Source organism: Myotis brandtii, unplaced genomic scaffold (genome assembly GCF_000412655.1).
Source record: "Myotis brandtii unplaced genomic scaffold, ASM41265v1 scaffold14, whole genome shotgun sequence".
NCBI classification, from domain to species: Eukaryota; Metazoa; Chordata; class Mammalia; order Chiroptera; family Vespertilionidae; genus Myotis; species Myotis brandtii.
Genome location: NW_005354999.1, coordinates 1,993,845 through 2,009,470, shown reverse-complemented (window position 1 = coordinate 2,009,470; position 15,626 = coordinate 1,993,845). Strand labels below are relative to the sequence as shown.

The following is a 15,626-nucleotide window of genomic DNA, read 5'->3' as shown; positions in this document are numbered from 1 at the left end:
TTTTCAACCATTGAGCCCCTCTGGCTGGGCCAGAGTTTTTTTTTTTTTTTATCATAAATGGATATGGAATTTTGACAGATGATTGAATGTTTCTTAGAAGCTAAAGGCCTTGAGGCTATTGCCTAGAATAGTGCCTGATGCTATCATAAATACCCAATATAATTATTGGGTAGATTAATTAATTAATTAATTAATTTTATTATTATAGGCACTCAGTAGGGTGACTGGTAGTATAGCCAAGTTACTCTCAGCTGCTCTTTTTTACAAAAATAAAACACTGACTTTTGTAATTCTGTATGTGTAATTTATTTTTATGTAATTTGGTAATAAATCTGTGATTTCATTTAAAGAGTCCATGACATTAAAATTTCTTGGTAACACTATTAATAGATTGAAGTTTATTTACAGATAATCATTCCTTCTGCTTGTCACTGTCTTGTGAATCTGAGTATATATAGTACCTATGATTGTATCTATCTGCTTTTGGAATACAGTGAAACTTTATTAGTTTGATTTCTGAGGGACCACACTTGATCCTTTCCTCCATAAGCTGGAGAATAAACATTTTGATATAACATGAAGTTATGTTAGCCTGCTAGCCACCAAGACAGTATCCCAGTTTTTGTAGCTTTCTTAATGTCTCCACTTAAATATTTTACTATTTAAAAAAGAACAGATAAAGAGTACACATGTTTATACAGTGAGACAATGCATATTTCATAAACTCATTTGAAAAAAAATGATGGAAGTCATTGAGTACACAGAAACCTGCAATTTAAGCATTGATAGAGTGTTAATTGATTATAATCTGGTCGCCTATGTGCTTAGCTATGACATAAAAGAATACAATCAAAGTAATATTTAAAATGCTAGAAATTTATCTATGTAGACTATTCCCAAGTTAAAATTTACATAGAAATGTCACCATTTATTAGAAATCTTCCTTTAAATGTGTACATTATTTTTTTGTCTCTGTAAATATGACTTTCACATATATATTTTCAGGAATAGGTTTTCCCCTCTGATGCAACTCCTTCATCTTTTTAAAGTAATTTAATTGCAAACATATTTGCGAAGAGGATTATGAAAAAGTACCCTCATTAGGGAACTAGGTATGGAGGAGATTTAGAGAAAAGAAGGAATTGAACAGATTTTACCTCTGGAAGAAGTAAACTATATTGTGATGTTATTTTAAATAAAGTGATAATTAAGAGCTTTGCTTTTACAGAACCATGGCTTCTGAACCTACTATATCAAATGAAAAATCAAGCCCTAGTAGCAGCGAAGGTGAAAGTGAGACTGATACTGAAAGTGACAGCTCTGATGACAGTGAGAGCATGGAGAGCTTGTCCTCATTTGATCAGTCTGAAGAAGAAGATCATCTAAGCTCAGAAGATGTAGTAGAAGAGACAGCTTATGGGCAGTTACCATGTGAGTTTGGAATTAATGAAGAGAAGCCATCAGAAGTTGAAGCTACAGGCGAAAACAGCTATGATTTAGAAAAATCAGGTGAGGCAGCACCCATGGATGAATTTCCCTCCCTCATCCTTCCTCCTCCCCCTTTCTTCTCTTCTTCCTCTTCCTCCTTCTCCTCTCTCTCTTTCTCCTTCTCTCTGAACAATATCAGTGCCTTCACACTTTTTCTCTTTTATATTAAACTAGAGGCCTGGTGCATGAAATTTGTGCATGGGTGGGGGGTGTCTGTGTGTCCCTCAGCCCAGCCTGCACCCTCTCCAATCTGGGACCCCAAGAGGGATGTCCCTCTCACAATCCAGGACTGCTGACTCCCAACCACTCACCTGCCCACCTGCCTGATTACCCCTAACCACTTCTGCCTGCCAGCCTGATCACCCCCTAAACACTCCCCTGCCAGCCTGATTGATGCCTAACTGCACCCCTGCCAGCCCGATTGCTCCTAACTGCCCTCCCTTGCTGGTCTGGTCACCCCTAACTTCCCTCCCCTGAAGGCCTGGTCACCCCCAAATGCCCTCCCCTGCTGGCTTGGTCACCCCCAAATGCCCTCCCCTGCTGGCTTGGTCACCCCCAAATGCCCTCTCCTGCTGGCCTGGTTCCCCCCAACTGCCCTCCTCTGCAGGCCATCTTGTGTGTTGGAGTGATGGTCAATTTGCATATTACCTCTTTATTATATAGGATAAGATGTTTGTTGTTGGTTTTTAGTTGACCCCGATTGAATAGTTTGCTTGGCTTGGAATCTATACTGTAAACAAAAATTAGGTTAGGAAAATTTTTTTTAAATGGGTGTGTATGGGTGATTTTATTTCACTTAAATACAGATTTATTACACTCCACTCTAGTATAGTTCTTTGAATTTTCACAAGTCCAGTTAAATCAATAAATCTTTAGGGATAGGGACTGAGAATCAACAATTATAATAAGGTTCTCACATGATTCTGATTATAGTACTGTGAATTTAAAAGCAGGTCCCCATGACTCTGCTTGACTCAAAAGGTTGAAGGGTACTGGAATGTTAAGCTTGAGTTCCTAACTTAATTATAGGGTTTGGCAAAAGTGGGTTTACAGTTGTATGTGAAACAGAATTTATTCTTACAACATTATTTATTTTTATTGTATTATTTTCCATATAAACAGCTGTAAACTGACTTTTGCTCCACCCTGTATTAGCACATCCTATATAATAAAAGGGTAATATGCAAATTGACCCTAACAGCAGAACGACCAGAACGACCGCTGGACCAGTCACTATGAGGCTCACTGACCACCTCTCGGTCCCTTTCCCCAACTGGCAGGCTCTGATCGTCCAGTGGCAAACAGGGAACCGGGGTAGGTGGAGCAGAGGGCAGGGCTAGCTGCAGGCAGCCAGGGAAGATGCCCCTGATTGCAGGCCAGGCCTAGGGACCATACCTGTGCACCAATTTCGTGTGCCAGGCCTCTAGTATAATATAATTATACTGATTGTAAAAAAATCAATACCATGTTGAGTTTTAATATATATCTCAATATAAAAATTTTATAATTTAATAGTGTGTATTATCAGATTAAAGAAAAATACTTCAGTAGCTGCAGAAAAACATTTAATAAAGTTCAATAGTTACTCATGACTATTTTTTCACCCACTGGGAAAATAAGATAGTTACCTAAACTTAATAAAAGCAGCTTGCTAAAAATCTATATCAAACATTGAATAATGGTAAAACTTCATCTGCTTTGCCACTGGAATGAGGAAGAAGAAAGCATTTTTGCTTTCATCACAACAGTCTAGTATTATATTGGAAGGCCTAATTAGTGTAAAAAAAACATCAGAAAAGTAAATAAAATATGTAAAGATAGGGAGGAAAGCAAAAATAACTGTTATTATACTCTACCCTGAACAGTAAAGAAAGTCTACCTAAAATGTCCAAGATAATCTACACACAACTGAGAAATAAGAGAGATCTCTTTTGGAATGTAAAATTGACATGTTAAAAAATATTGATCCTAATCCCATCAGTATGGAAATATCCATTAGTATAGAATATAATACTGATTCTAAGTACAAAAATGACTAATTGGAAAATATATTCAAAGAAAGAAAACCATCAAATTATCCATACAAAATATCCATAAAATATACGGAGGAATAAACTTATCAAAGCATATTAAAGAGAGCTCTGGCCTAGTAGCAAAGTTGGTTGGGCATTGTTCTGTACACCAAAAAGTTGCAGGTTCGATTCCCAGTCAGGGCACATACCTAGGTTTCGCATTTGATTCCCAGTAGGGGCACCTATGGGAGGCAACTGATTGATGTTTCTCATTCACATTAATGCTTCTCTCTCCCTCCCCCCCCCTTCTAAAAATCAAACATATCCTCGGGTGAGGATTAAAAAAACATATTAATGAGAAAATAATTATGAAACATTATAGAAGAACTTATTTGTACTGAATAAATGTAGAAATACCTTATGTTCTTCCTTGTTATCATCTGATATTATAAGTATATCTAGTCTGACCAAATTAATCTTTAAATTTAATACATGTTCAATCTGAATTTCCTCTTTTATCTTGCCTCTACAAAAATAATATGCATCAGAATATCTTAAGGATCTTGAGGTAAATTTCTTAAACAAAATAAAACAAGTGCTTGATTTCTTATACAAGATAAAAGAAATTTTCAAATAAAAAATTAAAAGTTTGATAAATTTGACCATCTATACTAATAAAGGGTAAAATGCTAATTAGACCAGGTCGACCGGACATCTTCTGGACGTCCAACTTCCTTCTGGACAAAGCCATGGTGGCGGGGGCCAAGGCAGAGACAGTTAGAGGCAATCAGGCCGGCAGGGGAGCAAGGAGTTAGAAGCAGTCAGGCTGATGGGGGAGCAAGCTGTTAGGGATGAGATCAGACCAGCGCGGGGGAGCGAGCAGTTAGGGGCACAATCAGGCTGGCATGGAGGAGCAAGCAGTTAGGGGCACAATCAGGCCAGCGCCGGGGAGCAAGCAGTTAGGGGCGAGATCAGGCCAGCGTGGGGAAATAATCAGTTAAGTGGCGATCTGGCCGTCAGGGAAGAGCAATTAGGGGGCAATCAGGCTGGCGGGGGGGGGCAGTTAGGGTGTGATCTGGCTGGCAGGGGAGGGCAGCTGGGGACGATCAGGCCTAAACTGGCAGTTGGACATCCCCTGAAGGGGTCCCAGATTGGAGAGGGTGCAGGCCAGGCTGAGGGACTCCCCTCATGCATTAATTTTATGCACTGGGCCTCTAGTATCAAATAAAAGAGTATTTATATATTAAAGATGCCAAACAATGTTAAAGGGGTATACTGGAATGAAACCATAAATCCATGTATAAATATAAGTATTATTTATCCAGGAAAATTAAAGATTGTATACAAATTAATTGGAGAAGACAACTCAGTAGAAAATAGGCAAAGGTCATAAATAAGCAAATCACAAGAGGGAAACTTAAATGTTAAAAAAACAGATATATATTCTACAAGATATTCATCCTTGGTAGTAATATAAATTAGAACTCTGAGATGCTATTTCACATTTCTCAGATTAGAAATACTTTAAAGTTTGACAATTTCAATACATTGAATATGAACTTAATACTATCTAGTAAAGTTGCTTACCCTCTAATCTTTACCTCTTAGAGAATTTCTATTGCTTATGCTCCATGAGACATATTAAAATTTTTATTAACCTACATCAACCCAATAAATTCAATTAAAAAATAAAGAAAGGAAAAAATAATGTAAAATATGCTATAATTTGTAAGACAATGGCAAGAAAACAAAACAACTTAAATGTCTATCATTATGGAATTTGGCTTCAGAAGGTGATATAATTGTATGGTAGAGTATTATCAGCTGCTAAAATGTGTATCAATGTGGATAGATCTCAAAATCATAAAGTTGAATGAAGAAAACAAGTTGTGGAATGATACCATTTAACTGAAGGAGACAAAGAAGGATATTATATGTGTTCATACAAAATTATGGCAAAGAAATATCACAATGTCGGTGGCCAACTATGGCAGCAGAATGGGAATACAGCTATATCTTCAATGTTTATTCCCCTTTAATAAATAAATTTGAAGCAAAAGAACAAAATTTTAACATTTATCAATTCCAATGTTTGATACATAGATGTTTGCTATTATTTTTTATACTCTTCTGTATTTTTTTTAAAGGCATTTTATTTTTTTACTCTTCTGTATTTTTAAATTATTATCAGTCCTCCCCCTAAAAATGATCAACTGAAATTTAGGGTGGCCCCATCACCAACCACCTTTTATTAACCACCTTGATTAAATTCTCGATTTTTGAATTCTTCATCTGGATGATCTAGATATATAAAACCCAAGCAATCGGAACGCCGGAACAACAAGAAAAACCAGAATGACTGGTTGCTTTGACGCGCACTGCAGCCCCGATCAGCCCCCTCACCCCGATTGAGGGTGGGGTGGGCTGGCTGACCATCTGAGCCCCCCCCCACACCAGTCCCCCGGTTGGCCTGGCCTCAATCAGCCCCAATCAGGGCAGGCTGGCCAGACCCCACCAATGCACGAATTCATGCACTGGGCCTCTAGTGTATGAGTAACATTTACCCAAGCAAATGTTAATAACTCACCTAAGCTCAAATTAAAATACCTTACCTTCTTATTCTTACCTTCTTACAAACTAAAATAAAAATAAGTGAAAGAAATACATTAGACCAACTTAATGTGTTTTTTAAAATTATTGATACAATTGAGACTAAACTTTAAAATATTCTTCCAAATGAATATTTTCACATGACTCCACCAGTTAGGCAGGCTTTTAATAAACAAAACTTAAGACCTAGTAACAGAAAATGTTTCTGCTATCTTACACAAAACTTTAAATCTTGCATCTGTATCTAATCACAATGTTAGCTTGTTGGGTTGCTTCTCTCAGCATAGATATGAAAATAGTAATGATAAAATGGAAGTATGAAATTATAGGTCACAAAACAATGAAGACATTTGGAGACTTCTATGTTAATTGTAACAAATACTAAATAAGTACAATTTTAATGAATATGAATATATACACCCCAGTGTAGCCTTACCATTTGATTAATAAATTATTTGATTAATAAATTCCAAAGTAGTTTTTAGGAGTGAGGAGCTACCTATTATTAATATATCTGGACCTGTATATAGGCATGTCTAGGTACCCCACATTTTTAAAATATTCTTTTATAATACCTAACACTCCTCAATTATGCACAAATTCACTTTCTTTGAAAAAGAAGCAATTGTGAGGGCTCAATTAATTAATATCAGTTATAACAATATGAGAGATTACTTATGCTGTAACAAAAATGCCCAAAAATCTACAGTGTTTCAATATTCTTGCTTCTTTTTTCCTGAGATCTCACATTCTAAATAGATGAATGTTTGTTTTCTTTCCAAGTGCTAATTTCTTAATAGAATGCATTTAACAAGGACATGGGATATTACAAAGAAATTTGCAAGAGTAATTTATTTCAAAGAATTAAATCAAATTTTCTCCCCTCCCCTCCCCCAGTATACAGAAGAGTAGAAAAATACAGGATTTGCCATTTTATTATCTATGTTTAATGAGAAAACTTTTGAAGGTAGAGACTGTATCTATATCTATATATCTGTTTAAAGATATCTTTCTATATATTTATATGAATTAATTTTGAAAGTGCTAAATTTTCAGTTTTTTGGACATTCTTGTCTTTGTGGACTTGTATTTATGTTTATCATTAAAATTCATTTGCGACTAGGAATTTACTATTTTGTGTTTATGAGAAATCAAATTTTAAAACTGTAAGATTGGCTTACCTTGTCCATATTTATTCTTATTGGTAAGTAATATAGGCATATTCTCATTTTTAACATAATCTGTTTCTCTTTTGACATGTAACAGAATATTTCACCCATGCTTATGCAGTATTGTATAAAATATAAGTATACTCAAACTTAGCAACAGAAGGAATTATCAATTAAAATTATGTTCAAATTGAGTATTAAACTTGTTACTTATTTTAAAGGATTAACTGAATGTAAGCAAATTCTGAGGGCCCTCTCATTGATGATTTGGAAAACTCTGTCAAAATCTAAGTAAGTACAGCACAAATCCTTCAAAGTAATATATCATTAGAAATAATTCATTTCTTCTGTGTGGCATATTTTTTTATTTCTTCGTGCTAAGAATCATTTTGGGTAAATTGCAAGTGGGGAAAGAGATTGATATTTCTGAAAATAGGTAAATATTTTCTTTTCTTGGGAAGGATTCCACTATATCACTTTTATTCAGTAGCAAGGAATAATATACTGAAAACTTGAAAGGGTGTAAGTGGAGGAAAGATTCATTTTTTAAATCTTGCACAAGACTAAAGTAGCAATTTAATTGGCATCATATTACATGTCAAAATCTTTGAAAGTTTCATAAAATTGAAATTTGGTGTGTTTTAACTAATATCAAAACATTATTTAATAGCAACAAGGACAAATACACCAAACTAATGCATCATTGAATTCCCTCAACAGCCATTTTTATGTGCTCATTAATATGCTAGCCTCTAGGGATGAAGAAAATAGAATTTCTTGTTATAGATGATTTATTTAATCTTATCTTATATCACTTACCTCCACATTCCAATTTTCTAAAATAATTTAGAATAGATATGCTGTAATGCCTATTGAATGCAATTATAAAACACAAACACAAAATATCATTTATGATATGAATATTTTAAGCATATATTATGACATAAGAATACTTAGTTCTATAAATTGTATAAATATTTATCTCATGAATCCTCATAGCAACTACATGAAATTTTAACTGCTTTTAATTCCCACTTAAGTTGAGAAACTGTAGCACAGAATAGAGAAGCAAGTAATCTAAAGTCCCAGAGCTGGTCCTTTTTTTAATGGGGTTGTTCATTTTCCTGGTGTTGAGTTGTATAAGTTCTTTATATAGTTTGGAAATTAACCCCTTATCAGATGTATCACTGGCAAATATGTTCTCCCATTCAGTGGGTTCCCTTTTCACTTTGTTGATATTTTCTTTTGCTGTGCAAAAGCTTTTCAGTTTGATGTAGTCCCATCAATAAATCAACAAACAACAAGTGCTGGCAAGGATGTAGAAAAAAGGGAACCCTTGTGCACTGTTGGTGGGAATGCAGACAGGTGCAGTCACTGTGGAAAACAGCATAGAGTTTCCTCAAAAAATTATAACTGCATCTACTTACTGATCTAGCGATCTCACTTCTGGGAATATGTATATCCGAAGGAACTCAAAACACTAATTTGAAAGAATATATGCACCCCTGGGTTCATTGCAGCATTATTTACAATAGGCAAGATCTGGAAACAGCCCAATGCCCATCAGTAGATGAGTGGATAAAAAAGCTGTGGTACATTTACACAATAGAATGCTACTTGGCCATAAAAGTAAGCACACAAACAAATAAATGGAATCTTCTTTTTTTGTTGTTAATCCTCACCCGAGGGTATTTTTCCATTGATTTTTAGAGAGAAGGAGAGACACCAAGAGAGAAACATCGATGTGAGAGAGACACATTGATTGGTTGCCTCCGGCATGCACCCCCACCAGGGTATGCACCCCAATCAGGGCCAGGGATCGAGTCCGTAGTGTAGGTACATGCCCTTGACCGGGATCAAATCCAGGAGCCTTCAGTCCACAAGCCCAGGCTCTATCCACTGAGCCAAACCAAGGCAGAAAGTTACCTTTTGTGACAACATGGATAGTCGTGGAGATTATTATGCTAAGTGAAATAAGCCAGAGAAAGGGAAATACCATATGATCTCACTTATATGTGGAATATAATGAACAAAATAAACTGACAAACAAAATTGAAACAGGCATGGATACATGGAACAGACTGACAGCTGTCAGAGGGGAATAGAGATAGGGGGGGCTAGATGAAAGAAGGTGAAGGTTTGTTTTTTTAAAATATATTTTATTGATTTTTCACAGAGAGGAAAGGAAGGGGATAGAGAGTTAGAAACATCGATGAGAGAGAAACATCGATCAGCTGCCTCTTGCATACCCCCGACTGGGGATGTGCCCGCAACCAAGGTACATGCCCTTGGCCGGAATCGAACCCGGGACCCTTCCGCCTGCAGGATGACGCTCTATCCACTGAGCCAAACTGGTCAGGGCGAAGGTGAAGGTTTTAAGCAAAAAAAATATAGACACACACACACACACACACACACACACACACACATTATATAACACGTAGACACAGACAACAGTGTGGTGATGGCCAGAGGGAAAGGGAGTGGGGGTAGGTGGCGGTGAGCAAACAGGGAAGGGGGAGGGAGAGTAGGGACTGAAAGAGACTTTTCTTGTGGTGATGGGCACATGATGTAGTGTGCAGATGATGTTTTGGTGAATTGTACACTTGAAACCTGAAAGGTTTTGTAAACCAATGTCACCCCAATAAATTTAATTAAAAAATAAACATATTAGAAGATAAAAATAAATAAATAAACAAACTCCCAGAACATGTATGTAACAGAGCCAGGATTCTAATCTCAGCAGTCTGACGGCAGAGAATGCAGTCTGATATATTACTTTATGTGTCAAAATGTGCAAAGAGTAAATTCTGAAAAAAAAAGCACAGCAGAATTCAAGTTTCTGCAGTTTTAATTTTTTTTTAGTAGCATGTAGTAGCTTCACACATCTTAGCCACAAAACTGAAGAAACAAAAACCAAAAGAAAAAAATTTAAAATTAGGAGCATGTAGTTCATGTTTTGTACAACACCAGGTGTTGAAAATTATGTAGATGAATTGAATTTCTGACACCTGTTAATGTAGGTATAACTCTATATGATTGCTTTAGAAAATAATTTGCTATTGCCTTATGGTGTACAAATTAGTAATTACATTTTTATAAATAGACCTTAGAGTTTCACCTGTGTATTAGGAAACAGACACAAGAATGATCATTGCAGCACAGTTTGTAACAGCAACAAATGGAAGAAAAAATGCTCATTGAAAGGAGAAAGATAAAGATAAATATTGATGTAGATAAATAATTGCTATTATACAGCAGTAAAGTTATTTAAATATAGCTTCCTGTAACCATATACTAGAATTTTAATAGTAATTGGTAATTAAGTTTAAAAATTCCATAAAACTCGGATAAGACATTGTTCTTTTAATAAAGATCCTAAACAAGGCATACATATACTGTCATAAAAACATTTAAAAAGTGAGAAAGAGTATGATGAAAAATAAATTCAAGGCAGTGGTTGCCTCTGAGGGAGAGTTTGGGAGGTAAGTTTTGACAACATCTCATAGGGTAGATATAAGTTATAGAAAATATTTGGAGTGGATGAAGAGTTTACAGCTCTTCATTATATGTTAATTTAAAATGCACAATGAGATAGTCCCATACATATAATTGACCAAAGATTATGACTGCTTTAATTTTTCACACTGGAAGTACAAAAACAGTAAGTATAAGTTTAAAATAGAGAGGCACTTTTTTGCATAAATTTATGCTTACACCAATGAATTTCACTAGAGCATCAGTCATACCTTTAACTAAGGGCTTATTTATGATTGCAGAATAATAGGAACGCCCTGGAATATTGTTACTTAAATATAATAGAACTGTGTGGTTAGTTTTTCTTTAAGATTCTTGCTTAAACGAGAAGAAAATTTGTGAAACCAATTGAACTGTGGGATTTTTGTCTCAAGCTACTATTATCTTTATAATCTTTGCATTATGTGTTTTATATTTTTATTCAGAATGGCGAGCTTACTTAAAGACTTTGTTGAGTCTGAATTTTTTTTGATTGATGGAGATTCATTACTCATCGCTTGTTTTCTTAATGTGAACTTCAAGAAAGGACAAACTCTTCACTTCTTTTATATTGTAGAACAATTTCTGCATGATTTCATCCAAAAGGAAGCCAAATTTGTATTAGTTTTTTTTAAGGTAACAAACAGATTTAATTTTCTATTCTCATTTTATAGAGGCTAAGAAAAAATATTTATTTTTAAGTGTTATCAGTCATTACTTACTCTTTTATATATTTTGCTTATTAAGATTGTAATTAAAGTCTATACTAATAGGAATAATACCAAGTATTATTGATAGAGAAATAGCTAATGAGTCTTTATCTGACAGTTCTACAGTATTCAGAAAAATTAAGTTAATAACCTTGAATTTTTAACTCTTTGTATTATGTTAATACAACAATTTATATGCAATGCTAATATTTAGAAAAATAACTAGATATTCTATTTTTATTTCTAAAATTAACATTGATTTCCTTTATCTACAGGATGCAGAAAATCTGTATTATAATTACCCTGAAATTCTGGCCCTTCGTACCATATTGATTTATCATTTAGAATACAACACTGATGTCACTATTCATACAGAATTTTCCAACTGTCTGACACCAGAATGGGAGATATTTCTTAAAGAATGTTATCCATATTTCCTCATTGTCTCAGATAAGGGAATATCAACTCATCAAACAGATTTTTTAAACATTTTGATCATGCATGCTCTTCAGAAGAAAATCAATATTGTACAGATTTTGGGAATAGAGTCCGATGTCCTTAGAATTTATGGATACTGCGCCTCAAGTCTCTATATGCACAAACAGTTTTTTGAAAAGGTAAGTTACATTAAATTACCCAGAATAAATGAGCAACATAAATGTGGAAAAATTAACCAGAGAACCAATAGCCGTAAGAGTTTATTCAAAAATTCTGGGCATAAGAACACTCTGAAGGAATATTCTAACATGGGAAAAGAGAGCAGAATTTAAGTTAGCTTACGTTCTTGCATATTAAGCCTTTGGGCAATTTTGAGTAGTGGGGAGGAAAAGTATGGGCTAAGGTCAAGTACAATAGGCACTGCAGAGGAACAGTTTAGAGGCCAAGGACATGTGAGGACACAGTGGGAAATTCCCAGTCAGTGCCTTGTACATAAATTACATGTATCTGTACATACATATGTACACATTCACATCACATACACATTCATTTATATACTCCTATATATTAAATTTGCATACATTTGTGTATATATTTCACACATAAGTGTATATATGTATACATATATTATCTGGGATGATTAGTCTGTATTATCACTTTTAAAATTAAGATAGCTAGTAGAGAAAATATTTCATCATTTTATTTGTCTTTTTTGCAATTATTTTGAGTAGTTGTATCTATTAAAAAATAGCTGTGAATAAATACTAAGCCAGGCTTGACAATATTACTTAAACTTTTCTTTCTTTTTTTGTAAATAAATAACATATCAGCATGGGGCAATATAGAACAATTATAGTACTACTAAAGCCAGTACTTTCTTAGTTTTATTAGGCTGGTTTTATTAGAATTACAAGCATGTTAATTTCTCTTATTTCTCTTCTTATATTCATTCTAGTAACCTCAACAGTGAGTATTTCAAACAAAAGGAGTAGAAGTCTATTTTAGCTTGAATTAATGGATTTTTTTTATCTGTAGGAAATAATAATAAACATAATTTTCCACCTTGTGTTTACTTTAACTAGAGGTTTGCAATAGCTATTTTTATTTGAACCAGACCACTTACTTATGTGTTTTGTTTTTTAGCATGAGATACAACTGCAACATGCCTTACATGCCTACATAATAGAGTTTTACCAAAGGTCACAGGAGAGAGAAATATTTCTCTATGGTCATTTGAAACTAAACTTGGGAGAAATGCAGAAAGAGGTAACAACACATTTATTTGGAAACTGAAGTCAGCACATAGGCAATGTACTTTTAATGGTTTATTGCTTCTAGAAGACAGACATTTTTTAAATCAACATTCATGTCCTTGCTGATTATATGGACTTTCTTCTTCAAGCTGCATAGCACTGAGGCATAGGGAGTCTTGCTAAACTTAATGATTACAAAACCCTAGAGATGTTCTACCCCCCCAAAATTATGTAAAACTTACAGTAAATTTGGAGGAAAAAAGCTTGTGTGATAATTTTAAGATCTCAAACTTTTATTTTTTAATATATGGGTGACTACTGTGTAAATGTATACCTAAAAGCTAGGAAATTTTTAGTTTTCTGAAAAGGAAAGCTATGTAGCTAGTATGGAAGTTAAGCCATTGATACTTGAGTAATCTCTCATGAGGAACCTAAGTCAGTGTTTATTTAATCCTTTTGATTATTCCAACCTCACTATCTGATATTTCCCTTCCACAGTCTTCTTTTTGAAAGACTAGGTGTGTTGTTTTAGTTTCTCTCATAGACAGTAGCCTATTAAACATCTCCTCATGGATTTCTTGTTGTTGTTAATCCTCACCTGAGAATATTTTTTCCATTCAGTTTTAGAGAAAGTAGAAGGGAGGGAGCGGGGTGGGGAGAGATAGAGAGAGACAGAGAGAGAGAGAGAGAAAGAGAAAGTAGAGGAAGAGAGTAAAACATCAATGTGAGAGAGACACATCAATTGGTTGCCTCCTGCACACACCCTGACCTGGACCAGGGATTGAACCTGCAACCCAGGTACGTGCCCTTGACCAGAGGGTGCATGTGCCAACACTCTAACCATTGAGCTATGCTGGTTATCACATGGATTTTTAATAGGCATCACAAAATTAACATGGCTAAGTTTAAGACCTTGAGTCCAAACCCATTCCATTGAAATCTCCACTTATCAGTTAATGTTATCTCTGTGTTTACAGTTGTTCAGTATATAAACCTAGGAGGTGTTTTTGACTTCACTCTTTCCCTCATACCCCCACCCAATCCACTAGTAAATCCTGTCACTGTGCATCCCGAACCTGGCAAATTGTCACCATTTCTATCACTATGACATTAGAGATTCTATCAAATCTTTCTTGTATGAAAAAATGCAGTAGACTAAGACACATCAATGTACTTGTATTTCTGTTTCTGCTTTTGATCTACTATGATTTACTTTCTACACAGTAATCAGAGTGATCTTTTAAAAGTGTAAATTTAATATCATGGCACTACTCTGTTCAAAACTCAAAAGGCCATGTTATCAATCTTAATATTCCTGCACACCTTACATAGGATGTAGACACTAGACTTTTTAAAAATTTTTAAAATAGATTTCAAAGAGTAAGGAAGAAGGAGAGAGAGAGATAGAAACATCAATGATGAGAGAGAACTATTGATTGGCTGCCTCCTGCATGCCCCACACTGGGGATCGAGCCCACAATCCGGACATGTGCCCTGGCCAGGCATCGAACCGTGACCTTCTGGTTCATAGGTTGACGCTCAACCACTGAGCCACGCTGGCTGGGCTAGACAAACATTTTTAAATGAATGAAATTAATACCCAGCCATTGATAGAGAAAAACTATTGTAAGTCTGCATCCTGTTCTTGTCTAGTTACTTTGTGAACTTTTCAATTTCTTGCTCCTTTCCAACTTTCTCCAAAGCATGAAGGTTGTAGTGATAATACTTTCAGGAACAGTGGTCTATAATTATCAATTTATGAGAACATAGCTTTGAACATCAGGCAAATACATCATTTTTGTGTCAGTTGCCTCAGTGGCCACTGAAAACTGTCTGAACTGGCAACATTGAAGAATTTACAAGTTAATCATTCATGGACTTGCAAACTGGGTATGGCCTATCCAGTTTTGTTAAAGTGTATACAGATCAGGAGGAGAAATAGTTATTAAAATATAGTTAGAACCTAGCTAGATACACTCATTATCATTTCTCATTAAACATTTTCCCAATTGTTCTATTCTTCCTTAGGCATTTCTTTTATATTTTCCTTAATTATTTGAAAGATTAAAGTTCAGTAGTAATATTATTAGTGGGAAGAATTAAACTTCTTTTTCTAGGGTTAAATATCACCTGAGCTTTGAACCTTGTCCCTTGTAATCACTAGGTCTTTAAAAAAATTTTTTATTGCAGATACATCAGACCTTGTCCTTGCTTCTCAATCTGTGGCCTGAAGGAGCTGATGTAAGAAGTGTTGTCTGCTCTATTTCATGTGCTGTGACACTAAAACACTATAAAAAAATTTTACATGATGCCCAAGACTACGAAAACCTAAACATCTGCACAGAAAATCATAACACACAGGTGGGATTCTTTCAAAATTAATTTAATTATTCAATGTTATTTTTTTAAAAAAATCTTTATTGTTGAAAG

The 15,626-nt window shown here is 34.9% G+C and overlaps 1 protein-coding gene across 1 annotated transcript in view; it reads left to right on the top strand.

Annotated features, from left to right (window-relative positions):
• LOC102257669 (probable ATP-dependent RNA helicase DDX60) overlaps positions 1-15,626 on the top strand; it is an 88,050-nt gene that overhangs the window by 1,944 nt on the left and 70,480 nt on the right. Inside the window, exons 2-7 of the mRNA XM_014535219.1 lie at positions 1,229-1,509; positions 7,501-7,570; positions 11,242-11,431; positions 11,781-12,122; positions 13,087-13,209; positions 15,387-15,557. Coding sequence (XP_014390705.1) covers positions 1,233-1,509; positions 7,501-7,570; positions 11,242-11,431; positions 11,781-12,122; positions 13,087-13,209; positions 15,387-15,557 — 1,173 coding nt within the window. The 5' untranslated portion in view covers positions 1,229-1,232. The remainder of the gene's footprint in view (positions 1-1,228; positions 1,510-7,500; positions 7,571-11,241; positions 11,432-11,780; positions 12,123-13,086; positions 13,210-15,386; positions 15,558-15,626) is intronic.